At 36.1% G+C, this 20760-nt stretch overlaps 1 protein-coding gene across 1 annotated transcript in view; it reads right to left on the bottom strand.

The window, feature by feature from the left end:
• Positions 1–20760, bottom strand: part of LRPPRC (leucine rich pentatricopeptide repeat containing) — a 99580-nt gene that overhangs the window by 4943 nt on the left and 73877 nt on the right. Inside the window, exons 30-36 of the mRNA XM_061155503.1 lie at positions 16527–16653; positions 10785–10873; positions 6940–7144; positions 5046–5185; positions 4796–4911; positions 2303–2377; positions 1070–1154 (exon numbers count right to left, since the gene is read on the bottom strand). Coding sequence (XP_061011486.1) covers positions 1070–1154; positions 2303–2377; positions 4796–4911; positions 5046–5185; positions 6940–7144; positions 10785–10873; positions 16527–16653 — 837 coding nt within the window. The remainder of the gene's footprint in view (positions 1–1069; positions 1155–2302; positions 2378–4795; positions 4912–5045; positions 5186–6939; positions 7145–10784; positions 10874–16526; positions 16654–20760) is intronic.

Below are 20760 nucleotides of genomic sequence, written 5' to 3'. Positions count from 1 at the left end.
AAATATTATCATGTTCTGCTCATAAGGGCATAAAAATGGAGAATTCTGATTGCTAAGTCTGGTGTCCTGCCAACAATCAAATCCACAAAGCAACTCTTTATTTACCCTTTGGCTCAAGTGCACAAAATCAGCGGTGTCAGATGGACAGCTGATCATAACTTACAAATGCTGACATTCATCTTAATTACTGAGGAAACTTTAGACTGGTTCCCTTCCACATGTGGTCGCCTGGCAACCAGGGAAGAAAACTGCTTAAAAGGCTACAATTTCAGAGCTGTGACTTTAGGTGAAACCTTGGGGCCCACTTTTTAATTAAGGTGTTTGCTATTTCCAAGAGTAGGTAGGTGGGCCACTGAAGGAGCAAACAGGCAAGTGAAGTCTTAAACATATAGCCATTTTACACTGTACTTCAGGTGGCAGGCAGGCCTTTGGAGGGGTAGGACTGGTTCCCAGAATGTACACCCAAGTGGACTTCTAAGTCTTTCCAGGAACCTGGATTGTAACTCAACAAATCAGGGCCCCCTCAGAAGATGCTCAGAGATGGTTTACATTAACCTCTAAGAATAATTTCTGATTTTTTTTTTTTTAACACAGGGTTTCTTTTCTTCTTTTTTGGCTGTGCTGGGTCTTTGTTGATACACGGGCTTTTCTCTAGTTGTGGCGAGCAGAGGCTACTCTCCAGTGGTGGTGCATAAGCTTCTCATTGCAGTGGCTTCTCGTGTTGCAGAGCACAGGCTCTAGGGCACATGGGCTTCAGCAGCTGCAGCTCCTGGGCTCTAGAGTACAGGCTCAATAGCTGTGGCACAGAGGGTTAACGCCCATGGCATGTGGGGATCTTCCCAGATCTGGGATCAAACCCATGTCTTCTGCATTGGCTGGCAAATCCTTTACCACTGAGCCATCAGAGAACCCCCTTAAATATAGTTTTAAAACATATCCTAAGGCTAAATAAATAATTTATACCATAAGCAATTATCTGATATTTAGGATTACTGCTTTTGAGCTGAAGACTTGTTGACTATACTACAAATATTTAAATCAAATAATGCAGTTACACGAGACTTATTACCATAACTTTTCATGAGGCAAGTGTATGCTTCTTCCTTGTCAATTAATTCAGGAATCAATTCTAACAAAGACTTCATAGCTGGTGCCTAGGAAATTAAATATAGGTAACATCACCACAACTCAAAAGAACAGTGAAATGTGACACTGACATATGGACACTATATCATAAAAACTTAACAACAGTACAGTAGAACTGCCTTCTCAATTCAATGGACTATTTCCCTTTTGTATCTCTAAGTCTGGTCAGCCCCTCTGTAGCCTGTGGATTCCAAGTCTGTGGATTTAACCAACCCCGCCAGGACCAAAAATATTCAGAAGAAAAAAAAATTCTTCAAAGTCCCAAAATGCAAATGTTGAATTCGCTGGGTGCCAGCAAATATTTACATAGCATTTACACTGTATCAAGTATTGTAAGTAATCTAGGGATAATTTAACATTTACAGGTAATGAGTGGTAGGTTATATGTAAATATACATCATTTTATATTATCTCATAAGAAAGAAAAAAAGGGCAACTTAGTATTTCCTAAATGATGCCTGCTGTAACTAAATACATGAATCAGAGAGAAAAGTGCAATTAGGTAAATATTTTAAGTGTGTTTATGTGAAAATTAAGGAAAATTAGTTTCCGGAGTTGGAAACAACCTAAATGTTTCACATAAAACAAACATTATAATTGGCGCTCAGTTTAAAACTTCATAATGTGCCCAAATAACCTAAGAACAGAGTTTCTGGGGCCCACTCAGAGGTAAAATCAAATCTAAAAGGACATTTTTGAAATATGCTTTTATTCTTTTTCTTTTTTAAAAAATAAACATCAATAAGACAAACACACATACTTTGAGTATAAATAAGCTAAAGAACCTCATGCTTTCTCCCTGGTCACCCGACAGGAGGCGCTCTGTAGCAGGCATCTCCCTCAGGTTCTGCACTCTGAAACTCACCCAGTGACCCAAACAATGGGATTTGTATCTTACATTCCCAAGGGTCCTTTCTTAGGGCTCAATGCACTGCATGAACCTGTTTTGCATTTCCAATACAACCAAGGAGCCAGAATTGACTTTGCATCAATATCTAAAAAAGTAAACAAGTTCAGGCCAGCAAGTGTTCAATCTATAAATCTATAGCATTTTTAGAAAAGGTCCTGAATCAAAAAGCTCTTCTATGATACTCAATACCTTTGATCAAGACTATCTCATAGCATTATTGCCTTGGAAGCAAGTACAGAACCTTACCTTTCCTGATCTCTGAGAATTCCTAATACAGAACACCAAGAAAATCGGGATTTGTTCAGCAATTGCACCACACCTCTAAAAATCGAAACATTATTCAGTAAGTGACGGTTTTGATAAACAAGGGGACCAAGGTGAATATTTCCAATTAAGAAAGTTCACAATAATATAGTAATATATCATTACTAACAGGAAGGCCTAATAGTCAACCACTTTTTCAAAGCAAAAAAAGAAAACAAGTGCAAGCTCTGCCAAGCTTTTGTGAATGTTGTCCTTGGCACTGCAAGTATAAAGTTTGTTTAAAATGAAAAGGGAAAAATTAAACTAATGCTTCAACAACCACAGAATAAGGTTTAGGACTGCTAAGAAAGAGGGAAAAAAGAAACACTATGCCTCTCCAATTATACTGCCAAGCATTCACAAGTGAGCTAGGGATCATAAGGTTAATTATACATTTAATAAGGTGTCAGGGAGATAACTGCTCGTTTCTTTATAAAAATTAAAATGTACAAAGCAAGTTCTCTTTAAAGTATAATTACCTACACTTATGCATACAAAAGGACTGATTTCAATCTCTCTATTTTATAAAAGGCTTTCATTGCAACAGACAGCCAGTGCTTGAGAAAGAGACAAAAGTTAAACTCAAAAAAAAAAAGTTTATATGACAGACCAGATAAATCAAGTGTCTATCCCATCTTAGATGCTATAGTAAAATCAAATATGGCAAGACAATATTTTAGTTTACATTCATCGCAGATGTCATTCTCTTAAGTTTCTAAATGCACACTGCTCTTTCAAAGCTTTAAAACATTGTCAATACTAAAACGACTAGCATAAAAAGAACTTTGGGGGACACACAGAACATTTACACTATAAACGGATGCTTTCGACATCTGTCAATAATGTATTCTTCACTACAGTAAGAATAATCTTTAACTGTTTGACAGGCAGGTAAAGAATGGGTAAAGGGTTTACCATCTGAAACCAGTCTACTGAAGGAATAAAAATGAAAAGACAATGATGTTGCAGCAACACTTGGCTGTCATAAAGAGCTCTGGACAGAATGCTGTGGGTATATGCAGCTCTGAGGGCGGTCATCACATCCCCAGTGTCTCCCACCCTGGGCTACTAAGAAGAGCCTTGATGACCATGGCTCAGAAAAAGTTTGTAAATGAAATACCAAGTGCATCTTTCTAAAGAGCTATTGTAATAATGTGTCACAGTTGAATGAATACTCAGCTAGACATGCATATACCTGAGTAGGTACACTTAGGTATGTACCGTACAAAGATAAAACATGAGAATTTATTCTTTTCAAGACAAAGCTTTTAACACAGAAGGCAAGAAGATAGAACAATGAAAAGATTCTTGAATCCCCATTATAAATTGCCATTTCGGTTTCAAAAAAAATTTTTAAAGGAAAAAAAAAGGTAAACAAGAAAATTCCCAAATAATTGGCATTTCTCTCTCTCCAGGAACAAAAGTAAAAAAAGCTTTAGAGGCAGTGCCAATTTACACTTTTCACCAAACTGGTAACACAGAGAAATTTCTCAGGAATTTCTTTTACAAATGGCTTGGATTCCACTCTCAAACTGGATGACTTTTCAGGATCACAAGCAGGTGAGTTCACTTTCCCCTTCCCTATCTGCTACCTAAGATGTGTCACAGCTAGCAAAAATTTAAGTGAATGTAATACTATTTACTATCAGAAATTGGTCCCAGCCTCAATCTGACACAGGGAGTCTACACAAACACAGCCGCTGGCGGGATCACGGTGACTGTCTGACTGCCACCTGCTGGGAAGGGGCTCCCTGGCGGTGCCTGTTTGTGTACATTACCAGTGGCAGCTCCGATCACCCACTGTTCTGTCGGCACTTGGCGCGGCTTTATATTTAGTGCTGTTAAAATGGCATGAATGCAGTTGTCTCCTTCCCTGAAGATTGCTAATTTAACTGAGAGTGCGGGCCACAGAGACCTGCATTTGTCATTTAATGTGTCTGTAACACACAAGTGAATAGAAAGCAAATCTGACTCTTAATAAATCCTGAATAAGGCACCAAGACTGTTTGAGTATTCAAGAGGAGTGGTACTTGAAAAGCAAACATTTCCTACTTTTTGTTTGCAAACTGTGTTGCCATGGTGATGCATGGCATTTAGAGCGCAAGCAAAATTAAACTAGGAAATCAAAGGAATTGTTTTGTGATACCTATCTGCACAGAAACATTTATCTTTAAATCATTTTGGCAAAACATGTCTCCTTCTACCCCCATTTAACTCTAAAGACATTTCTAGTCCAATCTGGCATCTAGAAAACCAGGAACCTATAACATACAATCCAGTCCTTGTCATGCAACCTTGATTCTCGTTGAATTTAAATGTGCTAGCGGTGTTGCACTTCACTTCCGGTCTTCCACCACATACCTGACCCTAGTAATTTCTCAGCTGACTTCACACACTTCACAAAGCCTCACTGCTCCACATGTGGTGGGTCATTACCTGTAGGAGAGCTCTGGCATCATCCACCTTGCCTGAATCCACAAGCTGAAGGAAAAGATCAGTTACAGGTTTGTAAACTGCAAACTGATTGGCCAATCTCTCCGCCATGATGCTTACTGAAAAAAAAATGACAAGTAAGAAAAATCTTTCATTTAAACAATGGTATAACTAACTCACTCACCAAAGACAGTCAGTCCAGACAGGCTAGGGAAAGTGCTTCTTTGCTCTTCGACCAGAAGAGCTAACTTACTCTTTTCAAGTGCTGGTTCCAACTGTCCCTCTATGACTTTTCGGAATAAGTATGCCAAGCCAAAGTACTGAGGGTCCACAGTTTGGTTCTCTGAAGTAAGCATATTTTCAATGCTTTCTATTGCAATATCTATGTTATTACTATAAAAGAAAGTAAAATAAATTATAAAGAAATATTTGCTTTTATATTAATATTGCAGGCAGTTTCCGTACAGGTAATTTAGTATTTACACATGCAAGCACTTTAGGGGAAAAAAGACAATATATTTACAATTAACCAGATAAAAAACATTATACAAGCTGAACCAAATTATATTTACTTGGCAAAGGCAATCACTGGGTGCTTTATGCTGCAACAAGTAACTGAAGTAGCTGCTTATTTTAAAACACTGCTCTAGAGAAAAGAACAAACAACTACACAGAGAAGAATTAAAGACAGTAACTTAAAAAATTATTGTATTCCAAAGTTTTGTTTTTGCAGCTGTTTGGATATAAAATGATATCTTTTATACTTTATAACTTTGGCATTATAATCTACAACTGGTCACGACTGCATGAAGTAAAGATAATGTTAATCTCAGGATTCTTAAAAATGCTGATGATGTCTGCAAAAGGTACATTTTCATGTCTCTCAACCCACAGTCACAACAATTTGTTCTTGTCAGGTAACATACAACATTTGAAAAATATTCAATTTATATCAAAGTTCTCTGAACAAAGTATCTTCATACTTCATTCTTAAAAAGTCAGTTACATGGCCTTGTTAAACAACTTATGACGAAAATTATCTTTACGACTTTTTGGTTAAGGTGCTCTTTAACTGACACTTCACAGTTATGCTATGGTACTCCAAATCCAAATAATCCATTTTATGTTGGAATTATCACCTCAAACAAGAATTCTCTAAAAATGAACCCCATTACAATAAGTTTTTTTTAAGGGTTTTAGAGATTTAATAATTATATTTGATAGCGAATAAAAACATCTCCACATCATATAAAACTCTGACTATATGGTAACATTTAAAAATTCATCCAGATCTTTCTTGAATAATTTTCTGGAATCTTCTAACTTAAAATAATAATCAAATTTTCTTACCAAAGGGAAAGTTAAAAGTTCTATATGGGGAAACAGTTTTAAAAGGGGGAAAAACAAAACAACTTCTGTCCAAACAAAGAGGAAAAAACAAAAAACCCTGTAAAAGCCAATAAGACATTTTAGTAACAACCCATTACATGTACGTAAGATTAATTGCTAAATAACATTTTTTCCCCTAAAAGCATGAAGAATGTCAATTCCATAATTACCCCCATGAATCTTTAACTTCACCAGTGAGGCTAATAAAAATCAAGTTATTTCAATTTATTTCTAGAATAGTGATTCTCAATAAGGAATCTAGAAATGGTGGTAAGAGAATCACCTGTAAATACCTCCCTTTGTGTGGGTGTGTATTGACAGGGGTGGATGAATAGGAGGATGGACAAAACAGAAATGCATATTTTTAACAAGTTTGTTGGGCCCCCCATTTCATGATGTTCTGGCAGAGTGTCACCTTCAAATGTTGCTGACATTCAAATGAACTTATTTTTCACTTTCGTAAAAAAGTGTTTCAACAAGTGCCTGGCATGTATGAATGAGAAAAGTTACCAACCATGGGGCAAATTTTAAGAATTTGAAAATTTTGATCAATGTTGTTTACGATCCAATTTACAGCTAAAACATATTTTGTAACACAAAATTATTCCCTGACAATTATAAAATAGGCAGCAACTAGCACCATTATTTTCTCTACAGTTGATGTGATTTCTAATAGCCTGCCTAGTTTTTAAAAGGTGGCATTTGAGATAATGTTTCTTCCAGTGTGTACAGTGGAGGAAATGTTTGAAGATACTCACTTCTTTATTTGTGCTAAAGCAATGTTATTGATGAAAACCATACGGGAAAGTCCAATTGAATCCTCGAGTCCATTTACCAACTTCTGAATGTCATGTATGCTTTCTGTATCACCCTTCAAGGCACATGCCTGAATAAGGCGGGTCACTGCTAATCTAGAAGGTATCTGGTCCAGATCTAAGGCTGTTTTTAGAGTTGTCAGAGCGTCTACAATAGAAAAGCAGGCGACAGAGTTTTTCTTATATGAAATGTACTGACAATGCATTTTGAGAACTAGCTTTTAAATATGAGCACCAAATGACTATACACAAAAAGCTATGAATACTTTTATTCTATATTATAGAAAATATTAATATTTTATGTGAAACCTGAAAAAAAATTATTTGACTACATCAGAGACAGAGAAATTTCTTCTTTAAGTCACACAGAGAATGCAAATGTTACTGATAGAAAGCAGGTTCTATTCAGGGACAACATTTAGGGACTAATTTCAAGGAAGTTGACAAGTTCAGAGAAATATAAATAAGGAAGAATTTAAAAAATTAAAGACTTTCCAAAACTATGTAACTTTTACCGGCATTCACACTTCCCCAGATTTTATTACACTCAAAAGATTCATGACTATCATAATCTTCTAATAGCCCAAAGATTCTTTCTTGAAAATAGTATCTCTTTCTAATCCAAAAAGGTTTGATCATACAAGATGAACAGCCAACCTGGAACATTCAGCTCACACAGCGACAAATTTATTTTACATGATAAAATACCATGCAGATATTTTCTTGCACTGATTTTTCAGAGAAAAGAAAGCTCATCACGTTCCCAGGGAGATTCTCCACGCGAGTTTCTTTCTTTTAATATCAAACTTACAAGTATTTGATTATGGATAAATATGGAATATCCTTCTGAGTTACCGACTTAAGTGCCAGAGTAGCAAAATCATTATACTAAATACAGTGATGGACTGGAGGGAACATGTAATACTTAACATAACAATCACTGCTACCAAAGAAAACTTCATGGCTTTCTAGCAATTAAGGCAACGCAACCCACACAAAATTAAGACTCTCAAAGCAGCTTTCCAAATAAGAACAGTCCATCATTAACAGAAGAATAGGGAAAGGGTAATAATTAAACATGCTATTAAAAGTGATACGATAAAAGACATCATGAATTTAGTACTTATTACTGAGTAAAAAATTTATTATTACTCCAAATCTATACTTTAATCAGTGATTCTCAAATGGGGAAAAGGGAAAAAAAGGTTAAAAGGTATATTCAATAAAATTTTACAGATACATATGAACATACAGGAAATAAAAAATTTTATCTATAGAAAATAAGTTTGATAAAATCTTAACTGGTGGTCATACACAGATAGTCAACTTTGGAATATTCATATTAGCCGGCAATACTGTCAGCTAAGAAGGATTTTCCTACAAGTAGATCAAATAACAGGTAAGATAATGATGTTGATGATAGTAACTAGCATTTATCAGCTTTTATTACGTATGTTGAGCACTTACTACACTCCAGACACCGATTAAGCAGTCACACTCACAACTAACCTTCTGAGGTACCAAATTTATATGTGGGAAACTAAGGTACAGATAATTTAAACAATTTCCTTAATTTTTTTAAGGTCATACTGTTAGACACCAACCCAAGAACTTAACCACACTGGAGCCTGCATCTATGGGTACACGTGTGTGTCAAAGAGTGGAGGATTGAGAGAACAGATCACCTTATGTCTACCCAAAGGAAGCAGGGGACCTTGGGACTGAAATCATATTCCCATACAGAATTTGCCTTCTGTACAGTTCATGACTTATGAGACATCAAAAGTGGTTCCCACCCACACCCTCCGCCCTGAGTAATACTCGTTATATTGCCAAGTTGTGATGTATCAGCTATTAATATTCCACAACAGCATAAGCTAGTTAAATTAGATTAAGACTGAATTGGCTTTATTTTTCTTCCTGCTTTAGATGGAACTGAGAAAAAGAAACCTGAAAAAAATTTTTTTTTTAATTGGGAGCTCTAGTCAGCCATGGAGCAAAAATAAGGTAATATGGATAGCGCCAACACCGTTCCGCCCTCGACAACGACCACCAGAGGTTATCAGTCGCTGAGAGGCACAGAAAGTGGGCTCATGGCTTCTGCACTCAGTCAGTCTCCAACTGAATCGATGAAAACAGATGTGAAATTATATCAGTGTCTTGTTGTTTTCACAGGATAACCTAACATACAAGTACGGTAGCAGTCAATTAAAAAGCAGCTTTTTTGAGTCAGCTCAAAAAGCAACCCCTTGAAATTAAAAAAAGTATTTTATCCTGATCTCCATGTCTACAGAAATATAAACTTTTTATAAAAATTAGCTTATTGATATGGGGAGCAAATTTAATTTTTTGATGTTTTAAAATTGTTTATCAGGGACTTCCCTGGTGGTCCAGTGGTTAAGACTCCACACTCTCACTGCAGCAGGCATGGGGTTCGATCCCTGGTTGGGGAACTAAGAGTCCACAACTCTTAGTTGTGTGTAATGGCCAAAAAATAAAAGAAAAATACAAAAAGTAGAAAAAACTTGTTTATCATTTCTGCATTTAAAATGCAACTTGCCCAAAAGCCTTTGCTACTGAAAAAGAAAGCTTTTAGAGTTTTAACAGCAAACCTTACAACACTCCGTTATGACTAAAGGCTGGGCTGTTTAATGTGCTGGTCCCGCCTATGTAACACTGAAGCAGCAATTCTGCGAAGGCAGAAATCATCCCTTACATATTCAGTCCTCACTAATTAGGAAGACATCTATAGTCCAGTACCTCTAGGCATTACAGGTAACATTAAAGTTGCACAATTAGACAGCAACTTTCAGAGATGTGAAATTCTATTATAAGCATGCAAGTGAGGAATAACACCATTCTCAAAGACTGAGGAAAAAACTAGGTAATACACATATTTAACAGTTAGAAAGTTGTTTCAACCTTCCTTAAAGAGTTCCTAAGAAGGTTTTGCTATATCGGCAAAAACTGTGGTGTTATTGTATTGACTAAGACTCAAATGTAAAATTAAATGTGAACAGATGCTTATCTAAATTGAAGAGCTTCACCATTTTTCCCCCTTGGGAGCTCATTCATAAGCCCATCCCATCCATATCCATCCCTCTGCAAACCCATAAAAAGCCTCTGCCAAGCAAACAGCCCCATGTCCCAATCCTCCCTAAAAGTCATCTCCAATTTCTTTGGTGTTATCCTCTTAATATTCATTTAAAAACTCCAAACTCCAAATAAATATGGTATCTTACTGCTGTTGGTATTATGAACTATTAAAAAAGTATTAGATTAAGTTTTAAAAATCAATATTATAATCATTTGGTGCACAATCCCACACATTTAACACTCAATTTAACTCATTTGCTATCTCACACACAACCAACACAATATGCAAGAAACAACCGCTGGGAATTGTTTCAGATGCTCTAAAGTATGTTAATTTCCAAAGCAAAAAAATGACTTGTGCTGTGAATTTTAACGCACTTGAAAGCCTGTACTTTCTCTCGTTCTGGAACACAAATTTTGCATGTCTGAAGAGCTGTGATTCATCTTAAGAAAACCCATCTTGTGTTAAATGGAATGGAAACTGGACTAAGTGGTCAAATGACAAGTACATTCATATTCAAGCTGTATTATAAATGCATGTACAGTAATTTACGTCTCTCAGCTACCACAAAAGGCTCTTGATAAGCAGGTAATTTGCTAAATGGACTCCTTTATCCAAGTATTCGAAGGGCGTTACAAGAAAAATCTGCAGAGGCATTAATGTGACGTAAAGGTCAAGCATTGTGACATACCTTTCAAATAATCCCGCCTAACTTGCGTTATGATGAGGAGGCTGTTGGCAGCATCGTTCAGTGTGAAGCCCTTGATGTGGGTCTCAGCGCTAAAAGAAGCAGACATTTAGAAAGGAATTACTGACATGCTTCTGATACGATAATAAATGGTTGAGCACCAAGGTGAAATTATAAAAACTACTGTTCGTATGTTAAAAATATTGCTGCAAAATATCGACCTGGAGACAGCTTTTGTGTTATCCTGTCAATGGTTATAGAAGGATAATTTTTTTTTGCATTCTGACAGATGACAAAGTTGGAAATGAGCAACAAAAGAAACAAAGTACAAGGTTTTTTTAAACAATCGGTTCGGATTCTTGAATGCTGACATATTAGATGACTAAAATAACTGCATGCCCTGCATTGTTCTGCTGTATCCCAAGCGGGACACTTTTCCCTTTTTTCCCTACACTCACCATAATTTATAAAATGTAAAACTAGTCTTTCGGCAACAAAAATGAGCATTTATTTTCAGCACTTTATATTTTAAATATAAACTAAGGCGTATTACTAACACCATCTCATTCAGTTGATTAATTTTCAATTTTCTGTCATCTAGATACATAGTTTTTAAAGGTGAACTTACTGCAGAACTAAAACCATGGTTACAGTAAAATGTAAAATTTCACACAATCTTGTCCCAGCCTTAAATTTGAAATCCCCCAACTTTTTAAAACTCAAGAGCAAAAACTTGCTTTTGACTAAAACCTACATGATTTATTAAAAAGAAGAAAAAAAGCCCTAGCCAGAGATGATCTGTTTGCTACACTGTGTGTCTATCTCCTGTGTTGAAATTTCAGCATCCTTAATGCCCTGGGGTTCATCTCCCGATTAGGAAATCTCCAAAGGTCAGAAGGAGCAAAAGCAATTGCCATTTGCCTTCTCAAGCACAGTGATGGTCTGGCTGCTAACAACCTTGGCCTGCCGACATGAACATCTAAGCTGAGCAGATTGCGAGAAAAGCAGGGTCACTGCTAAATTATTCTCATCAATCCCAAGAAAATCCTCCAAAACACCGTGATGTGCCCATCCTCTCAGTCACTTCCAGCCTCTGGGGTTCCCCCCCGCAGTTCCCGGGTGCAGGATTTTCTTATTCCGACGATCCTCTTAATCCCACCAAAGCACCCACTGCTCAGTTCGACTTGTTTCCTTTGTCCCATCTGTCAAAGCGCTTAAGTCAACAACTCGTGCATGAGACTATAAACTGCAGAAAATAAAGGATTTACGTTCTCAATCTCTAGCATGATTAAATAAACAAGGAGACACTATTAAAATTAAGCTCACTTCTTATGCCAACATTATTACATGTATTATACGATACTTACTTGAAAATATTAACTAAAATTCATTAAAACCACAAGGTAACAAAACTTCTAACACCACACTTGATGTCAAACCTTTTGAAAAATCTCAAAACACAGAATATTTTTCTTTTAATAATTTCTTCCTATCTCAAGAAGGTATGTATTCAATACAAATTTGAAATTGGGGATAAATAGGAAGAAAACTCTCCCCAGGTCTATTATACGCTGAATACATACATGTTTTACATATGGAAACTGACCAACCACAACCAAAATGTTTCAAACTGACAAAGGGAGAAAAACTACAAGGGGTACTGGTAACTTTGCGATGGATTCACTAATACAATAAAATAAGAGAAGTTTACCTCTGATTCTTAATTCTGATCTTTCCTTTTGGACAAAAATCTAGTACAGAGATGTCAAATCAAACTTACTGTGATGATGAGAATATTTTTTATCCATGTCACCCAATAGGGTAGCCACAAGCTACATGTGGCTACCTGGCTACTGTGGTGGAGGAATGGAAACTTTAATTATATTTAATTTTAGTAATTTAAATTTAAGTGGGCAGTTATAGCTAGTGGCTACTGAATTGGACAGCACAGAATTCTAGACATTTTCATTTTTAGAGCTGCCAAAATAAAGGGGGGAAAAAAATCACAGAGAGAAAGGGGTATCAATCTTTTAACTTACAATCAACTGCAGAAGTTAATCTGTCTTAACCAAAGAAGATAATATTACAGGGAAAGTTTCATCTTAGAGATTTCAGAGCAATGACTGGTTTATGGATTGTACTTACATAACACGCACATGGGGCATTAGGCAGTGATCAGAATTTATCTTACTTTGGATAACAAAAACTGGCCAATCCAGTAAAAAGCATCAGTGATTGATTTAACATTATTTTTAGACAGAATAAAAAAGCTAGTAGGAACAAAAGAAAATAAAGTGCTATTCTCCAAAGATAAAGCAGAGCTATCACCACATGATTCTCAAATTTCCTAACTATACAGTTCAGTGTTAACAAAGATCTACAAGAACAATTTATATAACCCTTCCTGTTTTATGAATAAGTAGTTCCCCTCCTCTGAAACAATTCACTATACCTAAATTTTTATTTTGAAACATGTAGAAATGTATTTCTAACTAAAAATGAAAGAGCATCATTCTTTCAAAAATTTTAAAGGCATTTGTTACTTTTGAGGTTCCATTACTTGTCGGGAAGGTTAAATAACCTATTCTTAACCAAACTGAAGAAATCTCATTAGTAAGTAGTCAAGTGAATCTGTAACACATTAGAGACAGCAAAAGTACAGCAAAAACAATGACTACATTAGTTCAAAGGGGAAACAACTGCTCTCAAGAACGAACAAGTGGCCCCATGTAGGTAACTATAACAGACTGCTATTTATGGCGTTATGTGAGAGTAATACTGCCAAAATAATCCTAGGGGGACAGCCACTGCTACAGTGGCTCCTTTGGTCATACCGTATTAAAATAATGATGGCTCTTAAAAAAAAAAAAAGCAACAATTCTTTTTCATTCTGATCACTGATGCAGAGCTGCAAGTGGAAAAGATGACCTAGTGGAATGTTGGTAATAAACCAGGAAACAGATCGAGGGAGGTTACAGGACGTTCCTTTGGTAAGAGAGAACTGGAACTCTAACTTCCACTTCTGAATTCCCAGTCCAGAGGTATTTTCAAAACTACCCAATGCAAATCTAACCCAAGATACAATTCTTCATAATTAGATACAACATTTTGTTGGTTCAAGGAAAAGGATGTGCACAGATTCCCAGATTAAGTGCCTCTGGGCATTCGAAAGCTTTGCACCTAGGATTCTCTTTGGCTCACACAACTACATGGGGAAGGCATCTACAAAACACTCCCAAAACAGTAATACAGCGAAGATGAAAGTGACCTCAGGAGTACAGCAAGGATTCGTGAAGATCTAGAGAGGGACGGGAGGAAAGAAGATAAACCTGCATTTTACAGGCTGTGGACATAAGTAGAAATAGATGGGTTGTACCTTCTGGGTCAACAGCTTTTACACTTGTTTGATTAAGATTCTCAGTCAGACATGGTAAAAAATGATGTGCTACACTACAAACCAGCACACTAATATACATACGCACACGCAACAGAGAGCAAATATTCACAAAATATCTTTACTACATGGAGTGCTTTGATGTTTTCTATTCATTAAAAAAGATGTTGATTCTGCCCCATTGAATAGAATTCATCATCTACTAACTGGTTACAAATGCAATTTGAAAAACTATTCTAGACCAGGGGACTTTAGTAAGAGGTATGCACACTGTGAGAATGCTCTAGGGTGAGGCAAGAAAACGTTTGTTTCTATTTTTAAATCTTATCCTCTGAAAAATTTCTATTTTTGGAATATGTTTTATAATATACTCACATATCATACAGTGGTGCAGCTCACTAAGAATGGCACATGATCAAAATGTTTAAGACACAAGATTCTTGAATCACCTGGATGTCTAGTAAAATGCAGATTCTTGGGCCCTACCCTAGATCAGGTGAGTCAGAACTTCTGGGGTGGGTGGACAGGAATCTGTGCTACCAGAATGTGAGGTTCACCATTCAAGAAGTAGCCAAGTTAAAATGAAAGAATTATAATCTGTGCTTCTGGAAGTATTTCAGAGGCCTTTGTGGCCAACTTCACGCTTAAGAGACTTTTGAAAAAGTTTGCTTTCTTTGTTTCCATCTCCTCAGATAATCTCAACACAAAATTCTCAATACCCAATTCTCAACACAAAATGTCCCCCTTTTTTCCTGCTGCCGCTTCCTCCCAAATCCCTGCTGCCTCAAAAATACCTCTGATTAAAAAAAAAAAAAAAAAAAAATACCTCTGATAATTGAGGATAGTGTTTAGACAACACTTCTTTGAGAAAAGTAACTTTAGGAAAAAATCTGCACTTCCTGGATGACTTCAATGGTTGTAGATGACAGGAAGCTGTTCAATGTCAAATTTTTCAAGTCACTAATTGAGGATATTAACTGAGTATTCCTTAGATAATTTAATTATTAACAGCAACTGAGTAAACACACAAATGAGACATAACGCATTAAGAATCTAAACTTAGTGTGACTGTTCAATATCAAGATATACAAATGATTCAAGATCATAGATATATATGATGTATGGGTATATCCATATATGTAGCACTTATATGTATATATTATGAATATATACACACACACACACAAAGCATGTGTGTATATACAGAGAAATAGATACATTTCCATAGACAAGTACAATCACACACAACATATTTTTCAAAATGTATCGAAACATAAACAGTAAATATGGCCCTATGGTGCATAACTTTAACATAACACTAATGTTAACATCAGGTTTTCCAGTGAACTCCAAGAATGGCAAATATCCGTCTTCTATTCAGGATCCTAATATTCCAAAAGTACTGCAACTTAAAAATTTTGAAGGCCAAAAATTAGCCAGGAAACATCATTTCAAAACTTACAATATATAAGGAAAACACTGACTTTTGCCATTGAAAAATAAAGCTACTGACTCATTAACAGGACAGGTCTACATTCCAGAGCAGGTAACCTTGATCCACTCCTTTCTCAGCCCTGTCTGATTATTTACTTAACTTCTGAAGTTAATTCCTTGGGAATAAGACAACTGAGTCAGTTAACTAACACATCAAGGAAGAAAGCTTTACTCTTGTTCTGATTTTAAAAGTATTTTACTCTAGGGAACTAGCCAGAGAGACAAAACCATTACCACTTACACCATCACAAAACAGGTTACATAACAACAAGGGACAGAGAAAGGGTATTTAAAATGTGCTGAGTACCACATATTTTTTCCTACTTCACCCTATGTCTTTCAATGCCTAGAAGAAACAATTAATATAAGATTTATTATCATTTCATTACAGAGAAGAAAAACTGAGGTTCAGAGATAGGAAGAAATTTTCCAAAGGGCTTTCAAGTACGATTCAAAGCCTTGCCTAATTTCAAAATCCTTGATGCCTTCATATATTAGGCTGCTTCCACCATAAAACGTACACAGATCGAGCTGCTGAACAAGAAACAAAAGAGATACCTATAAAACAAAATAGAACCCTCCCCCTAAAAAAACCAAACTACTTTTCTGTATATGAATAGCATACATGAGTTGTGAGGTTCTATAAGGTAAAATAAAATATACTGCAGTGTGCAGGACAAATAAAAGTTCTATTTTTTGTAGTTTAAAAACCCCCTTAAAATTAGAAAAGCATTTCATATAATTTTTATGGGTAGTTGAAAATTAAGCAGCTGCTACTATAATACATCAATAGAAAAATCCTAATGATAGGTTTTTCTTTTTTGAGTGTGAAGTTTAATAAATGAACTGATACTTACAAATCTTTCACTTGCATTGCTTGCATAGAATTATCCTTCATCAAAAGTAAGTTTATAAGCCTGGCATAAGCTTCATTGTCAAACACAATGTTTTGCTTTTTTGCCGTCAGGAAAATATTAAATGCATCTATGAAGGAAAACAAAAAATGAGATGACATTATTCTGAAATGGCAAAAAGGCGGGGGGGGGGGGGGGGGAAGCCCTGAAGCAAAGCCCCAACCCCCCCATATTTCTGCTTCTTTTAATATTCACCCAGTATACCACTCTACAGAGATACATACTGACCAAGTAAGCAGATGGTATCACTCTTCTAATCTTTAAAAAAATAAGGGACAGTTTTGGAAACTACTACTTAATTCCAGTGGATGGTAAAAGAAAGGGCTTCCTTTTACAATGATTTTTTCATACTAGCTCTCTAAAGTCAATAAATTATTTTCATGCCAATAAAAACAGAACACAGCTCTTCTGAATTTGTTTGTCAAAAGATCCCAGTTGCAAAATAAACTGTAAAATGTGCGTTAAAGTCCAAATAAACCAGGGGTATAATTTAGATTGAGGGGAGCAAAAGATTCATTTTAAAGCAATCTTTAATCTATAAGTGGGTGGTTACTATGGTTAACATTTCAACACAATAGCATTAAAGTGAATATAGCCTATAATTCTAAAATTAGGAGATCAAATTATTTGGCTACGACAGGACTTATACAAAAACATACAATTTTCAAATATACAGATATCTAACAAGTAAACTAAGCAACATTTGTTTGACTGATTAACAGTTTTATTTCACTTGTTCACAATAACTGTCAGTGAATGAAAAGATGTTACCCAAAGAGAAGTAACTACACTTTTCAGTCACTTACTTTTCTGAAATAAAACTGCCTGGCTATAAACATCCAACTGAAACTATAATCCACACTCTGTTGTGTATAAACAAGTCACAAAAAAGGTGGGGCATAACTGAACTATCACTCAAGACCTTTTATGTATATAAAGCTTCATGTAAAGAAATACAGAACACATAACTAGGAATGAACATGATATTAAAGCTCAGAATATTCTGTGCTACTTTAGAGGTTTCTAAACAATCAGAAAAAAAAAAAAGAAAGAAAACCCAAGAAGAAATTATGCTTGTGTTTAGAAGTTATGGGAGCATGAACTAGCCCTTCAATTAAACTGAAGAGACAATACCAAAAACTTAACCTTTCAAGTTAAATTCTGAGAAAACAAGAAAAAAAGATATGACACTAATATTTGTATCTTAACTAAGAAAAGACAGACTCTATCATTCAGTATATAATGCATATATTTTTCTTTAAAGGAAGCTTAGAAATTATGATGTATTGTAATTACTGGCTACATCCCAACAAGCATATACAATAGGTTGACTACTCTGCTAAGTGAAAATTTACAGAAAGTACAATCTGAGTATTTAAGATCAACAACGTAATATAGAAAAGCTTACTAGTTGTTTTCTAAAATTGTAGTCTTGAATTCAGTTTTCAAAGTATTCACATTTTGCCAAGCATTTCTACACAAAAGTAACTAAAACCTTTTGAATTAACAGAATGAAACCAACTAGATAAATGCATATGGTATATTAAAACTACAGCAGGGGTATATCTTTATATTTATACTGCATTATATTTAGCTAACTGGTTAGATGTTTTTACTTAAATAAAAACAACTAAAAAAAGGCAATATATGGAGTTTTGGAATCTTAAAATAAGTATACACTAACTGTACACTCATTTCAGTTAAATCAAAATTCCATTAGAATATTTAAACAGTATCAATAATAATGAACTTTAGGTTTAAGAGATCCATGGTGAAAGACTCAAGGATATATTAGACTGAATATGCAGCAAAAGAAAGTAACTCAGAAAGAATAAAGTTATTCTGAGGATTGAGAAAACTTAAAAGTTTAGCTTAATTCCTACTTCAGACACTGTGTATCAGTGTCACAAAATCTGTGACAAAATTTCTAGTTAAGAAATTAAGAGGAAAAAAAAAAAGAAGTTAAGAGGGAGATGCGTTCGTTAGGTTACTCCTTTCTGCCATGGACGCCGCCATGAAAGCATCGTTGAAGTCTCCCCCTCTCCACTGTCATCGTGTCTAAGTCAGAGTTTCCCAAAGAGCCCGAACAGCTGCGGAAGCTCTTCATCGGAGGACTGAGCTTTGAAACAACCGATGCGAGTCTGAGGAGCCATTGTGAGCAATGGGGAACGCTCACAAACTGTGGTAATGAGGGATCCAAACACCAAGCGCTCCAGAGGCTCCGGGTTTGTCACATACGCCACGGTGGAGGAGGTGGATGTGGCCATGAATGCAAGGCCACACAAGGTGGACGGGAGTTGTGGGACCAGAGGGCCGTCTCAAGAGAAGATTCTCAAAGACCTGGTGCCCACTCAACTGTGAAAAAGATTTTTGTTGGTGGCATTAAAGAAGACACTGAAGAACATCACCTGAGAGATTATTTTGAATGGTATGGGAAAACTGAAATGACTGAAATCACGACTGACCGAGGCAGTGGCAAAAAGAGAGGCTTTGCTGTTGTAACCTTTGATGACCATGACTCGCGTAGATAAGATTGGTCATTCAGAAATACCACACTGTGAATGGCCACTACTGTGAAGTGAGAAAAGCCCTATCTAACCAAGAGATGGCTAGAGCTTCATCCAGCCAGAGAGGTCAGACTGGTTCTGAAACTCTGGTGGCGTTCGTGGAGGAAACTTCAGTGGTCAAGGTGGCTCTGGTGCAGCCATCATGGCGGCAGATACGGTGGCCGTGGGGATGGTTATAATGGATTTGATAATGATGGAAGCAATTTTGGAGGTGACGGAAGCTACAGTGATTTTGGCAATTACAACAATCAATCTTTAAAGTTTGGACCCATGAAAGGAGGAAACTTTGGAGGCAGAAGTTCTGGCCCGTATGGGGGTGGAGGCCAATACTTTGCCAAACCACGAAATCAAGGTGGCTATGGCGGTTCCAGCAGCAGCGGTAGCTATGGCAGAGGGAGAAGGTTTTAATTACTGCCAGGAAACAAAGCTTAGCAGGAGAGGAGAGCCAGGGAAGTGACAGGGAAGCCACAGGTTACAACAGATTTGTGAACTCAGCCAAGCACAGTGGTGGCAGGGCCTAGCTGCAGAAGACATGTTTTAGACAATACTCACGTGTATGGGCAAAAAAACTTGAGAACTGTACTTGTGACTAATTGCATAACAGATTATTTTAGTTTCTGTTCTGTGGAAACTGTAAAGCATTCTAACAAAGGGTTTTTAATGTAGATTTTTTTTTTTTGCACCCATGCTGCTGATTGCTAAATCCAATAGTCTGTTCATGATGCTGAATAAATGTCTTTTTTTTTTTTAGGTGCTGTGTGACGTTAGTCTACTCTGAAGCCATTTTGGTAAAACTACTCCAATAGTGTGAAGTTAGAATTCCTTCAGGGTGATGTCAGGTTCCATTTGAAATTTATTTACAACCTGCTTTGGTGGAGAAGCTATTGTCTTCAGAACCTTGGTGTAGCTGAACTGATAATTACTGTGTTGTGACCTGGAGTTCACCATTAAAAGGGTCACCTGTGCAAAGTCATGGAGTTCTTTTTTGGTTATTAATGATTGTTGGCATATCCTATGCAATATATCTAAATTGAATTATGGTACCGATAAAGCTATAGATGGGAATGAAGCTTGTGAATCATCTATTATCACGTGTAATCAATAAAAAATTTAATATTTTTGAAAAAAAAAAAAGTTAAGAGGTTCTATAAACTTCTAAACTGATGGCTTTCTACCGAAGAGAACTCAAAACTGTCAATACTAGAATGAAAACAAATCTGCTGCATAATGGTTAAATTATCATAAAGCATACTTGGAAATGTACACAAAAACTGGAGAAATCAGTGATAAGAGAAACATTCTATGGCAAAAACTTAAGTGAAGAAAATGGAAGTAGTGTACGATCTGGGAAGAGTACAATGAAGTCTAAATGAAAACAACTAGAATGTGAAAGTTAAGCTTGCATCAGAGGGTTCAAGATAGTCATAGAAATTTTAAAGTAGTCACAATAGAGGTAGGCACACCTTCTGGAAATAGTACCACTATAAAAAGGGAAGAAGAGCAAGAAATGGGTCTCATATCCAGCCTACAACCTTGAGATGTTAAGCATAGACACTGTATGAAGGTTAAAGTCCTAATCATTTTTTGCTTTCACATAAAATCAAAATATG

The sequence above is a fragment of the Dama dama genome, chromosome 11 (assembly GCF_033118175.1).
Source record: "Dama dama isolate Ldn47 chromosome 11, ASM3311817v1, whole genome shotgun sequence".
In the NCBI taxonomy this organism is placed as follows: Eukaryota; Metazoa; Chordata; class Mammalia; order Artiodactyla; family Cervidae; genus Dama; species Dama dama.
This window is presented reverse-complemented; position numbering and strand designations above follow the sequence as displayed.